This window comes from Leucoraja erinacea, chromosome 8, assembly GCF_028641065.1.
Source record: "Leucoraja erinacea ecotype New England chromosome 8, Leri_hhj_1, whole genome shotgun sequence".
NCBI lineage: Eukaryota > Metazoa > Chordata > Chondrichthyes > Rajiformes > Rajidae > Leucoraja > Leucoraja erinaceus.
Window position 1 is genome coordinate 16,202,667 of NC_073384.1, and position 19,341 is coordinate 16,222,007.

At 43.2% G+C, this 19,341-nt stretch overlaps 2 protein-coding genes across 4 annotated transcripts in view; one reads left to right on the top strand and one right to left on the bottom strand.

Annotated features, from left to right (window-relative positions):
• pcmt (protein-L-isoaspartate (D-aspartate) O-methyltransferase) overlaps nt 1–4,707 on the top strand; it is a 36,911-nt gene extending 32,204 nt beyond the window's left edge. The window contains exons 7-8 of the mRNA XM_055639052.1: nt 1,882–2,092; nt 3,867–4,707. Coding sequence (XP_055495027.1) covers nt 1,882–2,061 — 180 coding nt within the window. The 3' untranslated portion in view covers nt 2,062–2,092; nt 3,867–4,707. The remainder of the gene's footprint in view (nt 1–1,881; nt 2,093–3,866) is intronic.
• A 7,708-nt stretch (nt 4,708–12,415) lies between these two features.
• Nucleotides 12,416–19,341, bottom strand: part of lrp11 (low density lipoprotein receptor-related protein 11) — a 28,489-nt gene continuing 21,563 nt past the window's right edge. For 2 of the 3 annotated variants that reach the window (XM_055639053.1, XM_055639055.1), the window contains exons 6-8: nt 14,688–14,858; nt 14,395–14,487; nt 12,416–13,387 (exon numbers count right to left, since the gene is read on the bottom strand). In XM_055639053.1, coding sequence (XP_055495028.1) covers nt 13,233–13,387; nt 14,395–14,487; nt 14,688–14,858 — 419 coding nt within the window. In that variant the 3' untranslated portion in view covers nt 12,416–13,232. The remainder of the gene's footprint in view (nt 13,388–14,394; nt 14,488–14,687; nt 14,859–19,341) is intronic. The other variant, XM_055639056.1, reaches the window with a different exon arrangement.

Genomic DNA, 19,341 nt, shown 5'->3' on the forward strand with positions numbered 1-19,341 from the left:
CATCTAAATGTTTCTTCCTCTTCAGTTCAAAAACATTCAGTTATGCTTGTCTCCTTGGGTGGGGGGTGGGGGGGAAATAAGAAAGCTATTGTGCTTCAAACTTGGGACTATTTTGCATGTGAGATTGAGATTTCAGTAATTGTTCAATACCATGGACATTTGAAGCAAGAAAGGATTGTTTATAGTACAGAGATTGGCTTGTCTTTTCAGAAGAGATGAATCCGATCCTGTGCATTAACATCTTTGCTCTATTAGCATTTCATCTAGGGTAGGGACTGATTTGCTACAGTTTTTTAACAGCAAATGTCTTTGATATATTGTTTTAACGTTGAGCTTCCCTATTTGACTGCCCGTTTTGGATCCAGCAAGTGACCAAACTAGGATTCAGTTTCGTTGTCATGTAGTGTACGTATATTTGAAAGTAATATGAAATTTAGCATTGTAGCTTGACCTTCTATAGATTTATTGTTTTCATTAATCTATTGATGCAAAAATGCCTTTGTGGTACAGGTGTACAACCTTTTATCCGGTGTTCCAGAAACCGAAAAGCTCCGAAAACCGGCCATTTTTTCCAGCTCGCGTTTGGCGCCAAACTTGACCCAAAACGACCCACGGTCAACCCAGGTCTGTACTACTGTAGCGGCTGCCTCCTCCCTGGAGACCGGGAGACGCTTAAACATCTGTAAATCATTGCTTAAATGTTAGTCAGTTAGTTTGGAGGGCTTTTATGTGAAGGGGGGTGAAGGGGTAAACTTTAATTCTTAGTCCCCTACCTGGTCGGAGAGGCGGGGAGCGGTCAATGCCTTACCGGGTCGCCGTGCAGTAAGCTCCGCAGCGCTGTGGCCGTTGGGGCTGCGGGCGGCGCCAGTTGTAGCTCCGACCCCGGCAACTCTACCCCTGGCTGCGAGGCGCTCCAAATCCAGCGCGGCCCGCGGCCGGACGCCCCAGCTCCGCGAATGTCGGGAGTCGGCAGCGTCGCAGCGCTGGGATACCAGCGGGGAGCGGGCAATGCCTTACTGGGTCGCCGTGCGGCAAGCTCCGGAGCGCTGTGGCCGCCGACACACAACATCGCGGAGCGTCGCTGGATTTGGAGCCGCGCAGCCAGGGGTAGAGTTGCCGGGGTTGGAGCTCCAACCGGCGCCGCCCGCGGCCGGACGGAGCCCCCAGCTCCGCGGCTCCAAATCCAGCGACGCTCCGCGATGTTGTGTGTCGGCGGCCACAGCGTTCCGGAGCTTGCCGCACGGCGACCCGGTAAGGCATTGCCCGCTCCCCGTTGGTATCCCAGCGCTGCGACGCGGCCGACTCCCGACATTCCCGGAGCTGGGACGTCCGACCGCGGGCGACGCTGGATTTGGAGCGCCTCGCAGCCAGGGGTAGAGTTGCCGGGGTCGGAGCTCCAACCGGCGCCGCCCGCAGCCGGACGGAGCCCCCAGCTCCGCGAGGTTGGGAGTCGCCGACCAGGTAGGGGACTAAGAATTAAAGTTTCCCCCTTCACCCCGACTCCACCACCACCACCATAAAATCCCTCCAAACTAACTGACTAACATTTATGCAATGAGTCTCCCGGTCACCCGGGAGGAGGCAGCAGCTCCAGACTTTTCAAGCCGCCCGCGCTACCTACCTAATCTACGCTAAAAATCTTCCATTCTGAAATCCGAAAATGTCCGAAATCCGACAAGTGTCTGGTCCCAAGGCTTTCGGATAAAAGGTTGTGCACCTGTATTAAATTATTTCTTGCATTTTCTTTCTTTTTCCTCTATCAATCTCTCTTGTATTATCTCTAACTTGTTCTTCCATGTACTCCCTCCCCCAAACTATTTTCTTCCTGTTCTTCCCTTCCCCCCCCCCCCCTCCCCCCCCCCCCCCCCACCGGTGTCCCAGTTACTAGATCAGTTAAAGCCCGGAGGAAGATTGATTTTACCAGTCGGCCCTGCAGGTGGAAACCAGATGCTGGAGCAGTATGACAAACTACAGAATGGCCACATCAGTAAGAAACCGCTGATGGGAGTGATCTACGTGCCTTTAACAGATCAAGAAAAGCAGGTGCCAAAGTGGAAGTGATTCTGCACAACCCATCTTCCTCAGAAACAAGGTGAAGTGTGTGGACTGGAGCAAGCTGCTTTGTTTCTGCGACTTCATTACATCCGTGTAATAAATAGATTGCTTCAGATTTGTATTAACGGTGATGAATGGCAATGATTCATTGATACTTTATTGTCACTTGTACCTAGGTCCAGTGAAATTCTTTGTTTTTGCCTACATTACACAAAGATTCACTACAAATCTGTTGCCGAAAATTAGTCATTAGAGCCTCGATGGTCCACCCTTGCTCTCGGAGGCCTCCCCACCGCTCTCCCACCCCACCCACTGGGTCCCTCCTTGTTCTCGATTCCCACTTCCCCACAAGCCCCTCCTTGTTCTGTGCTGCATGTGCTGGTCCCACACATCCCCTTCTGGTTCCAAGTGTCTGGGGATGGGTGGGAGATGAGGCTCGGATGTCCTTTAGGCAGGTCCAGTGGGCTGAAGGGCCTGTTTCCATGCTACATCTGTAAAGTAAATTAAACTGCTCATGTGGCCCTATGTCCATTGACACCGGTGGCTCGGTGCCGGGGGAGGTCAGGAGGAATTGTTCTCTCCTATACCTGATATCCAGTTAACACAGAAGATACAAGACACTGCAGATGTTGGAGGTTGGAGTCTGGGGCGAAAAATAAACTGCAGGAGAAACTCATAAGATCTGGCAGCATTTGAGTGAGCCGAGTGTTGCTCAATGTTGTATCCATTCTGCCATTGTTCCTTTAATCCCATTTGCCTTGAATTTGTTAACAATTTTGCCCAAATGTCCCATTCTCTCAATTCTGTTGTTATATCTTGATAGATAGGGTCTTGAGGATCAGCTGACCATTGGGCACAAAGAAGCAACTGCAGTCTTTTTGAAAAGCAAAAAGTGATCCCGAAACCAGTTGGTCAGGACAGATATCTTCTGGTATTTAGGCATTATGAAAACTCAATCTCTGTCATTAAAGATAAATGAAGGCTAGATCGAATTGCTTGAAATAGGGACTTGAATTTCCAAAATTCTGTATAGCTTGAAAGTAGTTCCAATCATTACATAGAAACATATAAAATAGGTGCAGGAGTAGGCCATTCGGCCCTTCGAGCCTGCACTGCCATTCAATATGACCATGGCTGATCATCCAACTCAGTATCCTGTACCTACCTTCTCTCCATACCCCCTGATCCCTTTAGCCACAAGGGCCACATCTAACTCCCTCTTAAATATAGCCAATGAACTGGCCTCAACTACCTTCTGTGGCAGAGAGTTCCAGAGATTCACCACTCTCTGTGTGAAAAATGTTTTCCTCATCTCGGTCCTAAAGGATTTCCCCTTTATCCTTAAACTGTGACCCCTTGTCCTGGACTTCCCCAACATTGGGAACAATCTTCCTGCATCTAGCTTGTCCAACCCCTTAAGAATTTTGTAAGTTTCTATAAGAATTACTACATTTAAGCTGCAAAATTCCAGCTAAAATGGATTGACTCCTTGCTACAAAACATTTTTATCTACCGAGATGACTACTGCAGTGTGGCCAAGTTCAGGTAAAGTGAAATTTCTTGGTTAGGTCTCAAATTAAATAGTAATATCTTAATCTCAAACTACTGGGGAACATGATGTTGGCCCGTCGAACCTCTTTTGAGTTGAGGAATTAGGCAACTTCTTCCCACTTCTCGCCACCCTTTACTCGAAACACAATTGTGTATTCTGCTAAATAAAATGTCGTCCCTTTCATTTTAAAATGTAGGTGCTCTTGTGTGCATGTGCTGATTGCGCTCCAGTTTAACTCCTTGTTGTTTTAAATCCACAGGGATGAAATGTGAAGCTTCATCTGTGTGCTCAGAACCTGACATTAATGTGGAGTGGATATCTCCTGTTCTAAATGCTTTGAAAAATGACAGCATTGCAGCTTGTTTTGGACTTACAAACATACACACACTTACACGAACACACACACACACACACACACACACACACACACACACACACACACACACACACACACACACACACACACACACACACACACACATACTTGATGATTGGTGTGGAGCAGTGTTCTTTTAATAGTTCAACAAACTAGCCTGGGAAAAGAGCTGCGTAAAGAGTTGGAAAAAAAATACATTCAGCACTGGAAGTTTTCCGAGGCTTTGTTTAATTTTTTAACTGGCAAGAATGAAGCTGCAGCAAGGAGGGCCAGCAGGTGTGTGGTGTGTGCTCCCCACCCTAACCCCCCTACACCATTTGAAATGAAAAGTGTTCAAATCTAGCACCATTATAATATACGGTATGCACCCATGATCCTGGATATGCAAGAGCTTTCTGTATGCAGTGATAACCAAGCACTAAACCCGTAAGATTGTAGTGCACCGTGAGTTGCCATGCAGACAGTCATGTTTCATGTTCCTGAAATCGAGCCTCCCTAGCACTACAAGCTGATGGCAGCTACTACACTGTTCGCTGTAAAATCATATTTGGACATATTAAACATAGTTTTAAGTTCTGTGCTGCTATTCCACCGTTATTGCTTCACAATTGAATGTAGTGAAAATATAACCTTGCTGTAGGAGCTCTTGGCATTATGAACTGCAGTTCAATTTCCTCAGTGTATGCATTTATTGCTTTGCCAAATAAATTTTAGTGGATGAATTGATTTGTATTTGTTTGAACTATTTATTGTGGGGGTAAAAAAAGTATACATGACAGAACTGCTAGATTTCTGACTCCTGGAAAAAAAAATGCTCCTTTGTCAATATATCCTACTGATCCAAACTCTCTCATTCACTAATCCCTAATGACACATTCTAATTAGATGATCAGTGGGCTCACTTGTATTCAACTCGCTATCCTTATAACCATTTTCATATCTTTTTCTCTCCACCTTTGCCAAGTCCATGTTATCTGTCAACTGGATGACAATTACAGGATGCCGAGGCTCTCTGACCTTGGGTCATCTTTTTTCCCTCCTTGTAAACTTATCTCCCAGTTAGTGTGAAGAGTTTTTTCCTCTCAGGATTTACAACCTCGACACTTGTCATCTTAGAATATGTGGTACTTTTCTTTTGTATGAGATTAAACTGGTATCTTGCCTGCCCTCTGCTGGCTGTGACTGAGTCAGCGTGATCTTTTAAAACACGAGGGTACCTCCCACAGTGTTCGCACCTTGGTTTTATTCCTTAAATGTGATCATTTACTGTTTTTGTGATTGCATTGCACGGTAGGAGTTATTTGGAAAAAAACCAAAGTAAAGTTATTCCCTGATTTATGAAATTGTTTGATTCCTCGAAGACATAAATCCAAAAATACATTTATGTTGTAAAACTTAAATTTTAATCGAAAACTTAAAAAACATCACCATGAATAATTTACAGTATTAGTAATTAACAAAGTGTACAATGTCGGAGGTTGAAGGGAGACTTAATAAAGTATATAAAATTATGTGTCATAGATAGGGTAGATAGTCAGAACCTTTTACCTAGGGTGGAAATGTCCAACACAAAGGCGAGAGGGGAAAAGTTTATTGGAGATTTGTGGGGAATGTTTTTTTTATACTAATGCCTGTAATGCATTGCCAGGGTAGTAATGGAGCAAGATATGATAGTGGTGTTTTGAAAGGCTTTTAGATAGGCACGTGCAAGAGCAGGGAATAGAAGGCCGTAGATGACATGCAGGCAGATGAGATTAAGTAAACTTGGCATCATGTTTGGCACAAACATTGTGGGTTGAAGGGCCTGTTCCCATGCTGTACTGTTCTATGTTCTACTAATGTATTATTATAGAAGTTCCCCAAGAATTGTTGACAGTGGATATAAAAAAGGATGCTTCCTCTTGTGGGAAACCTAGAACAAATTGTCGCTGTTTAAATTAAGAGGTTGTCAATTTAAACTAGCATTCGTTTTGTTGCATCTAGAATTTTGGGTAAGATAAGATTGGGACTGCAACCTCTTTGAGGCAGATTCTAAATATGATTAAATATTACTGCATGTAGTTAAGAATGCGGAGGTGCAGTTGCAATTGTTTAGCCAGTGTTGAATGGTTGGGGGTAGGCTTGAGGCTGAGTGGTCTACTGATTTGTATCTTTGTATGTAAATGGTAGCGTTATATATTGTGAGAGTCACCAGTGTCAATGGTATTTGGATAATTGTGGTAAATCTGGGCATCAATTTGTAACATTGGCAGTGTGCATTCTTTTATCTGTTGCTGGGTAGGTGATAAATGAGGCTTAAAGATGTTGATGAAAATCTGGACAGCTTTTTCATATGAATTCTTGTAGCAACCCAAAGCATTTTTCATCATGCAATCGCTTCATAGCATTGTCCCATGTTTAGATCTTTGAAGACAACTATTGCTCTATGTATCGGGAGGAAGTGGAAGCAGGCCTAGAAGAAGCACAAGCAGATCTCATTCCATATAAACATTCTTGGTAGGAAGTTCCCCCTCATATTACCCCTGGCTTCTGTCGCAGCACAGGGAAACCATGTTCTTGTTTGAATCTTCCCTATCTCAAAGGGAGGAGCTTGTTGATTGTAGAACTCTGGTCTATATCGTCAGGATTTTAGCCACCTCTATCAGGTCCCCCAGTAGCCTTCTGAAGACTCCAGAGTGTAGAAAAGACCTAACTTATTCAACTATCTCTGGGACCAGTGGTGTAACCCAGGCAGGTCATAAAAATCTCCTCTATAAGGGTTATTTATGCTGTGTGCCATCACCGCAGAACCTCAAACAATGGGTAGGTGGGGGCCCGGCGTGTCCCTTGTGTTCAGAGGTGGCAATGTTGAGGCATATTTTGTCAGGATGAAAGACTCGTCTTTCTCGGGGTCGATATACTTCGTGGCATAACCAGATATTGAAGTGCATGGCTGCAGCAATTGGGAGGAGGAGAGTACAGGTTAATTCAGTAGGCATCGGGACTGGGAGTGTAGCAATTCATTTTGTCCGTAAAGGAGATAAAGGTAGAGAAGGGAAGTTTGCAGACAGGTATGACAGGCTAGTTACGGGGAGCCAATGATTGGGAGATGTGGGTTGATTTAGGAGGGAAGGTTGTTCTGCAGGAAACAATTGCTACTAGATTGGGGCCTGATATAGTGTTATGGTCAGTTAGTCAGCGGATAGTGGATAAGGCTTATGGAAAGGAAAAGAAAAGTTGAGCAGCGAGGATGGAGAGCAAGACTACGTCCTGTAGAGGTGTGTTGTAGAGGTTTCACAGCAAGATCAACCACGTCGCTATTTGGAGAGCTAGGAATTCGTGGACTGAGTTTGCATCAGGATGTAAAGCAAATGTCAGGCAGCCAAGCAAGGCAGTAGGTGGATTTGATGGAGAAGAAATATTGTCAGTTGGGGGCAGAAAGGAAATGTATGACATGCAGTACGTGTATTTCTTTAATTGTAGTCTGCAAGTGTATCCCGGTCTTGTGCAAGGGTGATATTTGTGGTGTAACAAGCTTAACGATGGGCTAGGATTAGTGGAAGATAGGATGCAGATGTTTATCATTTGTTGGTGAGCTAGTTGGCTGCAGCTTCATTTATTTAGTTGCTACAGGTACCATAGGTGGTGAGATCAGGTATTGAGGAGGAGGAGGAGGAGTTGTTCTGGGACTCCAGAGCCAACTGTTGAGCCTTCCGGAGGTGTCATGGGCCTAACTCAACGAAACACCAATGAAGGGAGGTGACCACTTGATAACCCCAATATATTTGCATCTAAGGGATTAGTTTTTTTTTTGCATATGGAGTCATTTGTTGTAAGTTGTTGTATTGTTAGATAATACTTTGGTTTTGGGCTTGGTTTTCTTAGTTGAGTGCATATCCTGGAGTTATAGTATGTACTTTGTGTTTTAATTGTAATTGTCCCATGTTCAGATCATTGAAGACAACTATTACTCTATGTGGAAGAATGCTGCTGAAATCTTTTCAATCAATTATTTCCGGGTGGTAGTGCTACTTCTGTGACCTGTTGTTGAAGTCATAACAGATTCTTGCTTGTGGGTTCTTTACCAATCTACCATATCAACCTGGGGTTACACAAAAAAGCTGGAGAAACTCAGCGGGTGCAGCAGCATCTATGGAGCGAAGGAAATAGGCAACGTTTTGGGCCGAAACCCTTCTTCAGACTTCTGAAGAAGGGTTTCGGCCCGAAACGTTGCCTATTTCCTTCGCTCCATAGATGCTGCTGCACCCGCTGAGTTTCTCCAGCTTTTTTGTGTAACCTTCGATTCTCCAGCATCTGCAGTTCCTTCTTAAATACCATATCAACCTGGTCTAGTTCATCAAACCCAGCCATCTCAGTCTTCAGATACTCCATTTGCCTTCCAGCTCATAACGAAACACCAATGAAGGGAGGTGACCACTTGATAACCCCAATATGTTTGCATCTAAGGGATTAGTTTTTTTTTGCATATGGAGTCATTTGTTGTAAGTTGTTGTATTGTTAGATAATACTTTGGTTTTGGGCTTGGTTTTCTTAGTTGAGTGCATATCCTGGGGTTATAGTATGTACTTTGTGTTTTAATTGTAATTGTCCCATGTTCAAATCATTGAAGACAACTATTACTCTATGTGGAAGAATGCTGCTGAAATCTTTTCAATCAATTATTTTCGGGTGGTAGTGCTACTTCTGTGACCTGTTGTTGAAGTCATAACAGATTCTTGCTTGTGGGTTCTTTACCAATCATACTACCATATCAACCTGGTCTAGTTCATCAAACCCAGCCATCTCAGTCTTCAGATACTTTGCCAGCTCATAAACCAATGTCAGTTCTACTTACTCTGATAGTGTCTGTTTATTATTGGGATTCAATCACTAATCATTAGTTCGGTGGGCGGCGCGACTCGCGTCGCAGCGGCCTCTGCAGTCCGTCTGTCTTTTTATTATTTTTTGTCTAGTTTGAATATAGTTTTTATTAATTTTTTTTGTGTATGTGTGTGGGGGGCTGGGGTAACTATTAAAATCTATCGCCTGCACGGAGAACCCGACCTTTTCTCTGTCGGGTCTCCGTTGTCGTTGGGGCCTAGCACCGTGGAGCGGCCTCCAGCAGGAACGACCTGGGGCTCCAGTCACGGAGCTGCGGACCTACTCACCATTGTGGAGCTGTCCGAGTTCGGAGCGGGTGGAGCTGTGGTGGCGCTCGGCTGCGACCTGACCCCAGAGATTCGGAGGGTTACCGCAGGTCTGGTGGACGGTGACACCAGGAGCCCGCGGGTCCTTGCTGGGAGACCGCTTTTCGGGGCTTCCGCAAGGGCGACTTCACCCGCCGGAGTTGCGGGGTCGCAGAGTACCTGGAGCGGGGCCTTGCATCACCGCCCCGCACGGCTTGGAATGGCTGTGGGACTTTGCTAGTGCCCGCCAGGGGCTCCAACAACAAGACCCGGTGCCTTGCATCACCCGGCGCGGCGTTAATGGCCGCGGGACAATTACCATCGCCCGCCGGGGGCTTTGACTCTGGGAGGGGAATGGGGAGTGCAGGGGAGAGATAAGTTTTTGCCTTCCATCACAGCGAGGAGGAGATGCGCTGTGATGGATGTTTGTGTAAATTGTGTTGTGTCTTGGTTCTTTCTTGTGTGTATGACTGCAGAAACAACATTTCGTTTGAACCTCAATGGGGTTCAAATGACAAATAAATTATATTGTATTGTATTGTATTGAATCCCAATAATCAGATTGAGAGTGCTGTTATAGGTGGAGATGGACATGCTTTTAGTTGTGGTAAAAAGATACATGAATGGAGGACACTGACTGTAAAGATTTGAGGCAAAGTGAAAATTCATAAATCCTGCAAATTGAAGGCTACCTGTATAGTACATTGCAGCTGTAAAATATCTTAAAATCAACTTGTCAAAGATGTGAAGAATGCAAATATAAATAGTTGTCAGTCCTGGAGACCTGTGTCGTTCAGCATAACCTTTGCCAACATAAGAATAAGCTAGCTGATAGTATATTACATGGTGCAATCATATTGTGGGAAGCATGCTCATAGCTGGCAGTTTTGTGCAATGAAATTCGGTATTCAAAGGGCTCAGATCAGACATTATTTTAACTATGATCATGAATTCTTTACTGCAGTCCACAAAGAGATATACAGCATAGAAACAGGCTCTGCAGCCCAGCTTGCTCACACCCACCTTTCTGCCTGCATTTGGCCTACTTACTTTACACCTTTCCTATCCTTGTACCTGTCCAAATCACTTTTGTATGTTGTAATAATACTTACCTCACCTCTCTACCTCAACTCTCTGGCAGCTCAGTGCATATATCCACCACCCTTTGTGTGAAAAAGTAGCCCCTCATGTTCTTAATAACCTTAAACCCATGTCCTCTGGTTCTTGATTCCCCTACTCTTGAGTAAAAGATTCTGTGCATTTTCCCTATCCCCCTCGTGATCTTAAACAGCTCTAAGACCCCTCATCCTCCTGCACTCCAAAGGAATAAAGTCATCCTCTCCCTATAGGTCACCTGCCCTGGACTCTTGGCAATACCTTTGTAAATCTTATCTGCACTCTTTCCTGCTTAACAACATCTTACCCATAACAGGGTGATGAAAACTCAACAAAATACTCCAAACGTGGCCTCGCCAATGTCATGTACAAATGTAATAACCAAACTTCTATACTCAATATTCTGATGGAGGCCAATGTGTCACAAGCTGCCCTAACCACCGTCTCTTCTTGTGACATTACTTTAAAAGAACTATGTACCTGGATCCCTCTACTCTACAACACTCCTCTGTTCTGCCATTCACTGTGAAGGTCCTGCCCTGGTTTGACTTCGCAAAATGTGACACCTTGTATTTATCTGTGTGAAATTTCATTAACCATTCCTCATCCCACTCGCTCACCCTATTCAAGATCCTGCTGTAATTTTTGATAAACATCTTCACTATCTACGATGCCATCCATTTTCATGTGATCTGCAAACTTACTAATCATGCCTTGTACATTCTCACCCAAATCGTTGATATATACCTCAAACAGCAATGGGGCCCAGCACCAATCGCTGAGGCACACCGTTAGGCACATGCCTCCAGCCTGAACTTCCAACACTACCCTCTGCTTCCTTTCATGAAGCCAATTCTCTTTCCAGTTGTGTAGTAAAGAACTGCAGATGCTGGTTTCCAACTGGAAAGTGAGGGTAGACATAAAATGCTGGAGTAACTCAGCGGGACAGGCAGCATCTCTGGAGAGAAGGAACGGGTGACATTTCGGGTCGAGACCCTTGTCTGAAGAAGGGTCTCGATCCGTAACGTCACCCATTCCTTCTCTCGAGAGATGCTGCCTGTCCCGCTGAGTTGCCTCTTGCAAATACACTATTGCCTTCACCCAAATTCTCATTCTTCACCACCTGTGCTCCTAGATTTTCTTATGGTAAATGTGGCCCCACCTTGGACGTGCACTAATTTTCCCTTACCCTTACCTTTTTCCTCTACCATCACAGTTTGCAACTCTTCTATCTTTTCAATTCTGGCCTTTGTCCAACCATCTGCTCATCAAAAACTGCCCTCACCTGTGTCCATCTGCTGCTTGCCAGGCTTTGTCCTGCTCATCTCTTCCAGCTTTCTTCTCTTCTCCCCTCTCCTTTACTACCAGTCTGAAGAAGGGTCACCTATCCATGTTCTTTAGAGATGCTGTCTGACCTATTGAGTTAATCCAATACTCTGCCTATTTTTTTTTAAATAAACCAGCACATCTGCAGTTCCTTGTTTCTACATTAAAGAAAGACGAGTTGCTTTGAAGCTAACATGAAGACTCACATTGTTGTGGGACATTCTGACCTTGAGTTGGCAGGATACCAGAAGATTAGAGACTATCTACTATGCAGCAGGTGTCTCACTGCATGTGACTCCAAAGCCTTCCCCTCACCTAATCAACAACTCAATGGTGGGCTGGAGTTGCACCAATTGCTTGGATGAATGCAGCTGCAGCAACACTCCAGACCAAAATAGCCACTTGCTTGGGACCCCTGCACTACATTAATTATTTACTTTTCATCAGTGGAGAGAATCTCAAGTTGCACACTATCCTGCGATTAATTTTGTTTGTTATTATTGACTTAAATTCCTAATGAATCATGTTTCCTGGAGATAGTGCAGACAGATACGCTCAGGGCAATTTAGGCATTGAAATAAGTCCTTGAATTGCAATGTATAGAAGGCTACAGACCTAAAGTATGTAAATGAGTTTGGTGTAGATAGGTACAATGGATTGCATGGATGTGGTGGGCCAAAGGGCCTGTTTGTGTGCTGTGGCAGCTAACCATTCCATTAGATAATAACTAGAATGCAATGCTACGCCCCACGGTCATATTTTTAAAATATATTCAAATGCATGCTTTCAACGGTGTAAAACAAATAATGTTAGTCAATAGATTCATTGTCACACTGGTCAAATGCCATTTATTTAGGATGATCCAGGAGCTGAGGACTATTGATATTCAGTGGAATCGTTAAGGAGGAAACCAGTTATATGACCAAGTTCAACAGGCTATGCACAGAATGAACACATAATACTCCAGACATTCCCTACATTACGAACATCTGAAATTTTGTGTCGCTGACTTGAAAACACGACTTCCCTCCTGATTTTTTTACATTTTTACCTTTGGTTTCCCCAAATGCTGCTGAGCAATCCCAGGAAAAATGATCGGAGAAAAGAGAAGCAGGTGCTATCAATATTGGCATGAATCTACCTTAAAACAATAAGGGAAGATACAGAGCAACCTGCTCGCAATATTATCAGTCAGGGGAAGCTTAGGAATGTGCCCCAGGCCGAAGAAATTATGGTGGGCATGGAGGAACCCGATTTAGCTTAATGGTGGCAGGGAACCTTTTGGTCATTGGCATAGAATGGATTGAGCTCCTTGTTAAAAGGACCACACTTCTAAATGTCAGGAGCAGGAGGTTTAAAAGTTTCAGAACAAGCAATGAACAAGAAATATCTTTATGCCAAGGCTGCTTGTTAGTACATTGTTCTAACAACAGTACTGGTTTGGCCTCAAAGGAGTTTTGAGATAAGGCCCAACATGTTAGATTTGCTGGCATGAATAGGAAGGAATAAAATTGAATGGTTCTACACTGTTCCACGTAATCCTTTAAATAAACACATACATACACACCCACACACACACTGATTTGCTTCACATTGCCGCGATGATCATGATTTGGAGGAGTTACTCTTGTACCTTTCGGTATCACAGATACATGCCATTGATCAGATAGTCAGATTCCTCTGATGTTATGGGCCGGATCTTCCTCAGCTTGCGTTTCACCAGCTGCAGCCGGCAGATGATCATCAACAAGAGTAGGGCGGTGATGGCCAGTCCCAGGGCCAGAGGCAGCACAGCGCCTGCAAGGGAAATGGAGTTGTTCGGTTTCCTGCATGTCCTCAGATCCAACAAAGTTTAATTTAGTTTAAGAGATACAGCGCGGAAATAGGCCCTTTGGCCCACAAGTCCACACCGACCAGTGATCCCCGCACACTTACACTATTCTACACACACTAGGGACAATTTGTAATTATACCAAGCCATGGTCAGGATCGATCCCGTGGCTCTGGCACTGTAAGGCAGCAATTCTAAGGCTGCTCCATTGTGCCATCCCTAAAGGTTGGGGGAAGAATCTCATGGGGCAACGGGGTGGAGTTGGGGCATTAGGGGCTTATGATGGGAAGTGAGGGGTTGAATGGAAATGTAATGGGGGTTAAGGGTTAGTGATTTCAGGTGTGCCAGAATTCCGTGAAGATTGCCTCATGGAGACGATGAGGCAGGCGTGTACAGAATGTACAGGTGACCTGTTCCCCAACAAGCACTGCTGTTTCTCTATCATCCACCTGGCAGATTCCCTTCCCACCCTGCCACCACTCACCTCACAGAGCTCTTCTACCATTTGGCCACCTCACCCCCTTTATTATCCAACTCCTGTCCCCAAATACATTACTGATTATTTCAACTGTTTTAGTTAGCAGATTCAATAACTTCCAAAAGGCTGGAATATTTTTATTTAAAAAAGTAACATTTTGCAGATAGGAATGGGTACAGGTTCTGCATTTGGCTGAATGATTCTCTTTCGATTTCACTCTGGTCTCTGCACTCAGCAATCATGTTAATGGCAAGTGTGCCACCCAACAGTGCTCAACACACGAACATGCATGTACAAAGAAAAAAAACTACAAAAAATGGAAAGATAAAATGAATACAGAAAATGCTGGAAATACGTAACAGGTCAGGCAGCAACTGTGAGAAGAGACGCAGTGCAACCATTTCAAGTTCAAGTCCTTTTGCCAGTTCTGTGCATCTCTCCCCACAGGTGTGACCTGACCCGATTATATTCAGCATTGTTTTCATTTTGACTGACCTGACTCTGGGAGTGGATGCCCTCCTTTTGTGTGGTTGATCATGGTGTCATCTTTACTTGTCTCAGCCAAGATCGGCTCAGGAGTGCCATTTTCTGAACAAACATTGGAAAACAAGTTCAGTAATGGGTTTGTGCCTTCCTACACAATAAAACTACTCATGATGGGGGACATGCAACAGGTATACTGAAAGACATCTAAAAACTGGTTGAGCAATGTAATGAAATGGGAAATACAGCATAGCTAGAAATTAATACTGCTGTAGTAATGTACTGGAAATGGGGGGAGTGTTTACCTTGTGCTTCTGCACAGTGAGTCTTGCAGTCCAGCTCTTGCAGAAAGTTATTCAGATTGCCTTTGCACCCACCATAGGTGAAATGCTTGCAGGTTCCTGAGGTGCTATCAAAATACCAGCGCGGAAGATTGCCGTCACATGGACCCTTAGTAGGAAGAGCTAGGCAAAAATCTACAGATGAAAACAGCTTGGTTTTATGAATGGATCAGTGCTAGGATCTTTGCTGTTTGCGATGTATATTTGACTTGGATGTGAATGTAGGAGGTATTATAAGTAAATTTGATTGCACACAAATTTGTGATGTTGTGGATAGTGAGGAGGATATAGGTCAGATAGAAAATTGGGTAGGTCATTGACAGAGGATGGTGTTTTAAAAGGGGTCTTAGGTAATTAAGAAAATGTGTTTGCAGATGTTTAATATCTAGGATGAATTGCTGGACGGTGGTGGGGTGGGGGGGAATCAGATATAATCATTACATTTAAGAAACACTTAGATAAATAGGCAAGACAAAAAAAAGGGTTCGGTCCAAATGTGAGCAAATGGGATTTTCAATATTTTCGATTGCAACAGCCTAGTAAAAATCGCGTTTTAAACCCGCCCCCTCTAAACAACGCCAAAATCACACACACGGGGTAGGGCAGATGCTCAGCCACGATTCAGGTAGGTTTTGTAACATACCTAGATATAGGTCAGATAGAAAATTGGGTAGGTCATTGACAGAGGATGGTGTTTTAAAAGGGGTCTAAGAGGTAATTAAGAAAAAGTTTTGCAGAAGATGTTTAATATCTAGGATGAATTGCTGGACGGTGGTGGGGTGGGGGTCAGATATAATCATTACATTTAAGAAACACTTAGATGAATAGGCAAGACAAAAAAAAGGGTACGGTCCAAATGTGAGCAAATGGGATCAATATAAATGGGCATGGTGGATTGAAGGGCCCATTTCTGTGCTGCGCATCTCTGTGACTTTCTTCCTACTGCTATCTATGTAAACAATCATTAATCCAAACCACTATATCATTCCCAATCCAACATTTTCTATTTGTGCAGCATATTATATAAAACATAAAACGGTACAGAACAGGAGCAGGCCCATTGGCCCACAATGTCCGTGCCGAATATGATAAGTCCTAAGGTCATAAGTGATAGAAGCAGAATTAGGCCATTTGGGCCATCAAGTCTACTTCTCCAATTATGGCTGATCTATCTCTTCCTCCTAACCCCATTCTCCTGCCTTCTCCCCATAACCCCTGACACATGTACTAATCAAGAACCTGTCAATCTCTGCCTTAAAAATATCCATTGATTGGCCTCCACAGCCGTCTGTGTCAATGAATTCCACAGATTCACCACCCTCTGACTAAAGAAATTCCTCCCCATCTGCTTCCTAAGGGTTCAACCTTTTATTCTGAGGCTCTGGCCTCTGGTGCTAGACTCTCCCACTACTGGAAACATCCTCTCCATATCCACTCTATCCAGGCCAAATAAACTAACGTCCTCTGTCTGCGCATAATCCATATCCCTCCATTCCCTGCACAACCGTGTTCCTATCTAAAAGGCTTGTAAACGCTATTATTGTATCTGCCTCAACCACCACCCCTGGCAGGGCATTCCAGGCACCCAGCATTGTGTAAAAAAAACTTGCCACACACATCTGCTTCAAATTTTGTCCCCTCACCTTAAAGCTATGCCCTCTAGTCTTTGACAGTTCCAATCTGGGGAAAACGGTTCTGTTGTCTACCCTATATATGCCTCTCATAATTTTATATACTTCTATCAGATCTCTCCTCAACCTCTGATGTTCCATGGAAAACAATCGAAGTATTTCCAACCTCTCCTTTGAACTATCTATCTATCTATCTATCTATCTATCTATCTATCTATCTATCTATCTATCTATCTATCTATCTATCTATCTATTAAAACTCTGTGTGTGTCTGTGTGTGTTTATTTGTGGGTGTCAGATTTGGCCTTTGATTCCTTGGTCCGCCAAAACCACACGCAAAAACTCAGAGATTTTTTCCATTTTGCTAGCGAATTCACTTTTACGTTCACTAATGCACTCCTCAAAACATTTGGACATTTTATGTACATATTTTAAAATAAAATCCTTCCCCCCCACTCACTAATTTTGTCGCCTCCCGCTGGCCAGCGACCATAACGGCTGCTGACGCCCGGCTCTGCTCGACAAACGCCGACATTTTTCCAACAACTGGTGCCCGGCCCGGCTCTGTCATGCTGCCTCAAGCCAAACATCGGATGTTCAACCGGGGGAACAGCCAGCGTGACAGAGCCGGCATGTCAGAAGCGCCGAGGATGCGAGGCCTCACAGTCTCTGATGGGTCCGCTTTCACAGATTTTACCGTCAGTGGCCCCCGCGTCCCGCGTTTAACCAGGGCTCTGGGAACTCGCCATCTCATGGGGACGAGGCTTCCAGAGGGAAGGCAGGGACAACTTCGGATCCAGCAGCAGAGTGGCTCCGTTAATGCATTCATTCCACAGTGAGTTCAGTTCGGTAACAAGCACTTGGTTTAGTACCCATTAAAGTAGGCAGCATTCTGATACACCTGTGTGTACCTCTCCAAAGCCTTATCTGAAATGAACATTTTATTAAAGTCCAATACAACGCATCCCTTCTTTTGCTAATCATAACCTCAAATAAACCTGTGTTTGACAAATTTGTCACATGATTTCCTTTCATAAGTCCATGTTGACTCTCCACCATCCCGCGATTATCTCCGAAGTATCCTGTTTCCATATTTTCAATAACAGATTCAACAATCTACCCTGCAAATGATGCCAGACTGACTGGTTCCCAGCTCTCCATTTTCATATTATGATTACTGTTCTCAACGGTCTCTGATTTAACCCTCTGCATTATACGATCTTAAAAAGTCTGTTCCTTCTTTAATTCTGCAACACATTGATCTCAAAAACCACTCGTCAGACACTTGATGAATTCTTTCTCCATACAATTAGTGCTGACTTGGTTTGCTCACTCTATATTCAAAGTTCCCTGTAATTATTACATTGTTCTTGTTACATGCATCACTTATTTCCTGAATTATACCATAACGTGCATTGCCACTACTGTACTTTTGAAAGCCTATTGACAACTCCCTCCAATGCTTTCTATGCCCTTCTCTCCCCTCTCTGGAGTGATTTAACTTCTTGCTTTTCTAAGCTATGATCTTTTTCTCCTCGGTGCTTTTGCCATATTCTTTAATAACAGACCAGAACATCACCCAGCACAAAGCAGGCCTTTTGATTCACACTCTATCTATGATAAATGACCGTTCACTCCCTCTGCTACTGATACACTGTGGCCCAATTTAAAGTGTACAGCAACTCGCCAAAATGGATTATTTCAAACTCCTCCAAATCCATAATCACTACCAACAAAAGAAATAGCAAGAAGGGCATGAACACCCACCCTCTGCAAATGATTGTCCTTTTCACATGACCTCCTGACTTGTTAATGTATCGCTATGTATTTACTGTCACAGAGTCAAAATTGTAGATTTCCAGACAAAATAATCACTACCAGGGTGCCTTCACAATGCAAACCATTGGATCGCAATATCAGGACAAAACAAAAGGTATGTTGTTTATTTAACATTATTTTGCTTTTTGGTGCGACTTTATTTTAATCTTATGATGCAAAAATGTTATTTAGGCCCCATATGAATCGGCCGTGTCTTGCCTGCCAATATGGGCTTAAAGTTTAAGGCAACGGCAACATTCCAATCGATCACATTCCAGAAACATCCACTCTCAAGATAATCAAAATCATTATTTTTTTGGACAATCATGTCATAAGAGCATCTAAATCTATATTTTGTGTTATTGTCTATCCATGATCAATATTTTCACACTAAATATCCACAGTAGAGCTTTAGTCAGATGTATTGTGCAAAAAATAATGATTTTGATTATCCTGAGAGTGCATGTTTCTGGATTAATTTATGGGAATCAAACAGTGTTAAAACACATTTGTACTCCCTGGCTTTTGACCATGCCTGAGACTTTGCTTCTGTTTTTGGTGTTTTTGATGTTTCTTTATTTTACATGTCTTTTCCTACTATTTCTTTTGATTGTTATTTTTGGTGTGTATTAACTTTTTTGTCAATGATTAGTGATGTACAGCATTTTGTTGCAGCTATGTTTGTTTTTAAAGTGCTCTATAAATAAAATTATTATTATTATTATTATTTTACATGTCTTTTCCTACTATTTCTTTTGATTGTTATTTTTGGTGTGTATTAACTTTTTTGTCAATGATTAGTGATGTACAGCACTTTGTTGCAGCTATGTTTGTTTTTAAAGTGCTCTATAAATAAACTTATTATTATTATTATTAAATTCCTTCCATTTGGCATATAAATTCATGACAAAATGAGATTTAAAAATCATGTTATATTGTAAATGCGTGTGAATGGGATCAGTGTTATTTGTTATTTGGATATTTAGGCTATTTAAAAAAAATAGCCTTTTCTTACGAAATGGATAGATGTTTAGATCTAGTATTTGAATTTAGATTAATTTAATTGATTAGATGAATAATTGATTTGATGAAACTGATAAATATGAATTTTGTGTTGGGTATTTACTATTTATTTTAGCGTTTAACGTTATAATTTCTACCTTTTTTTC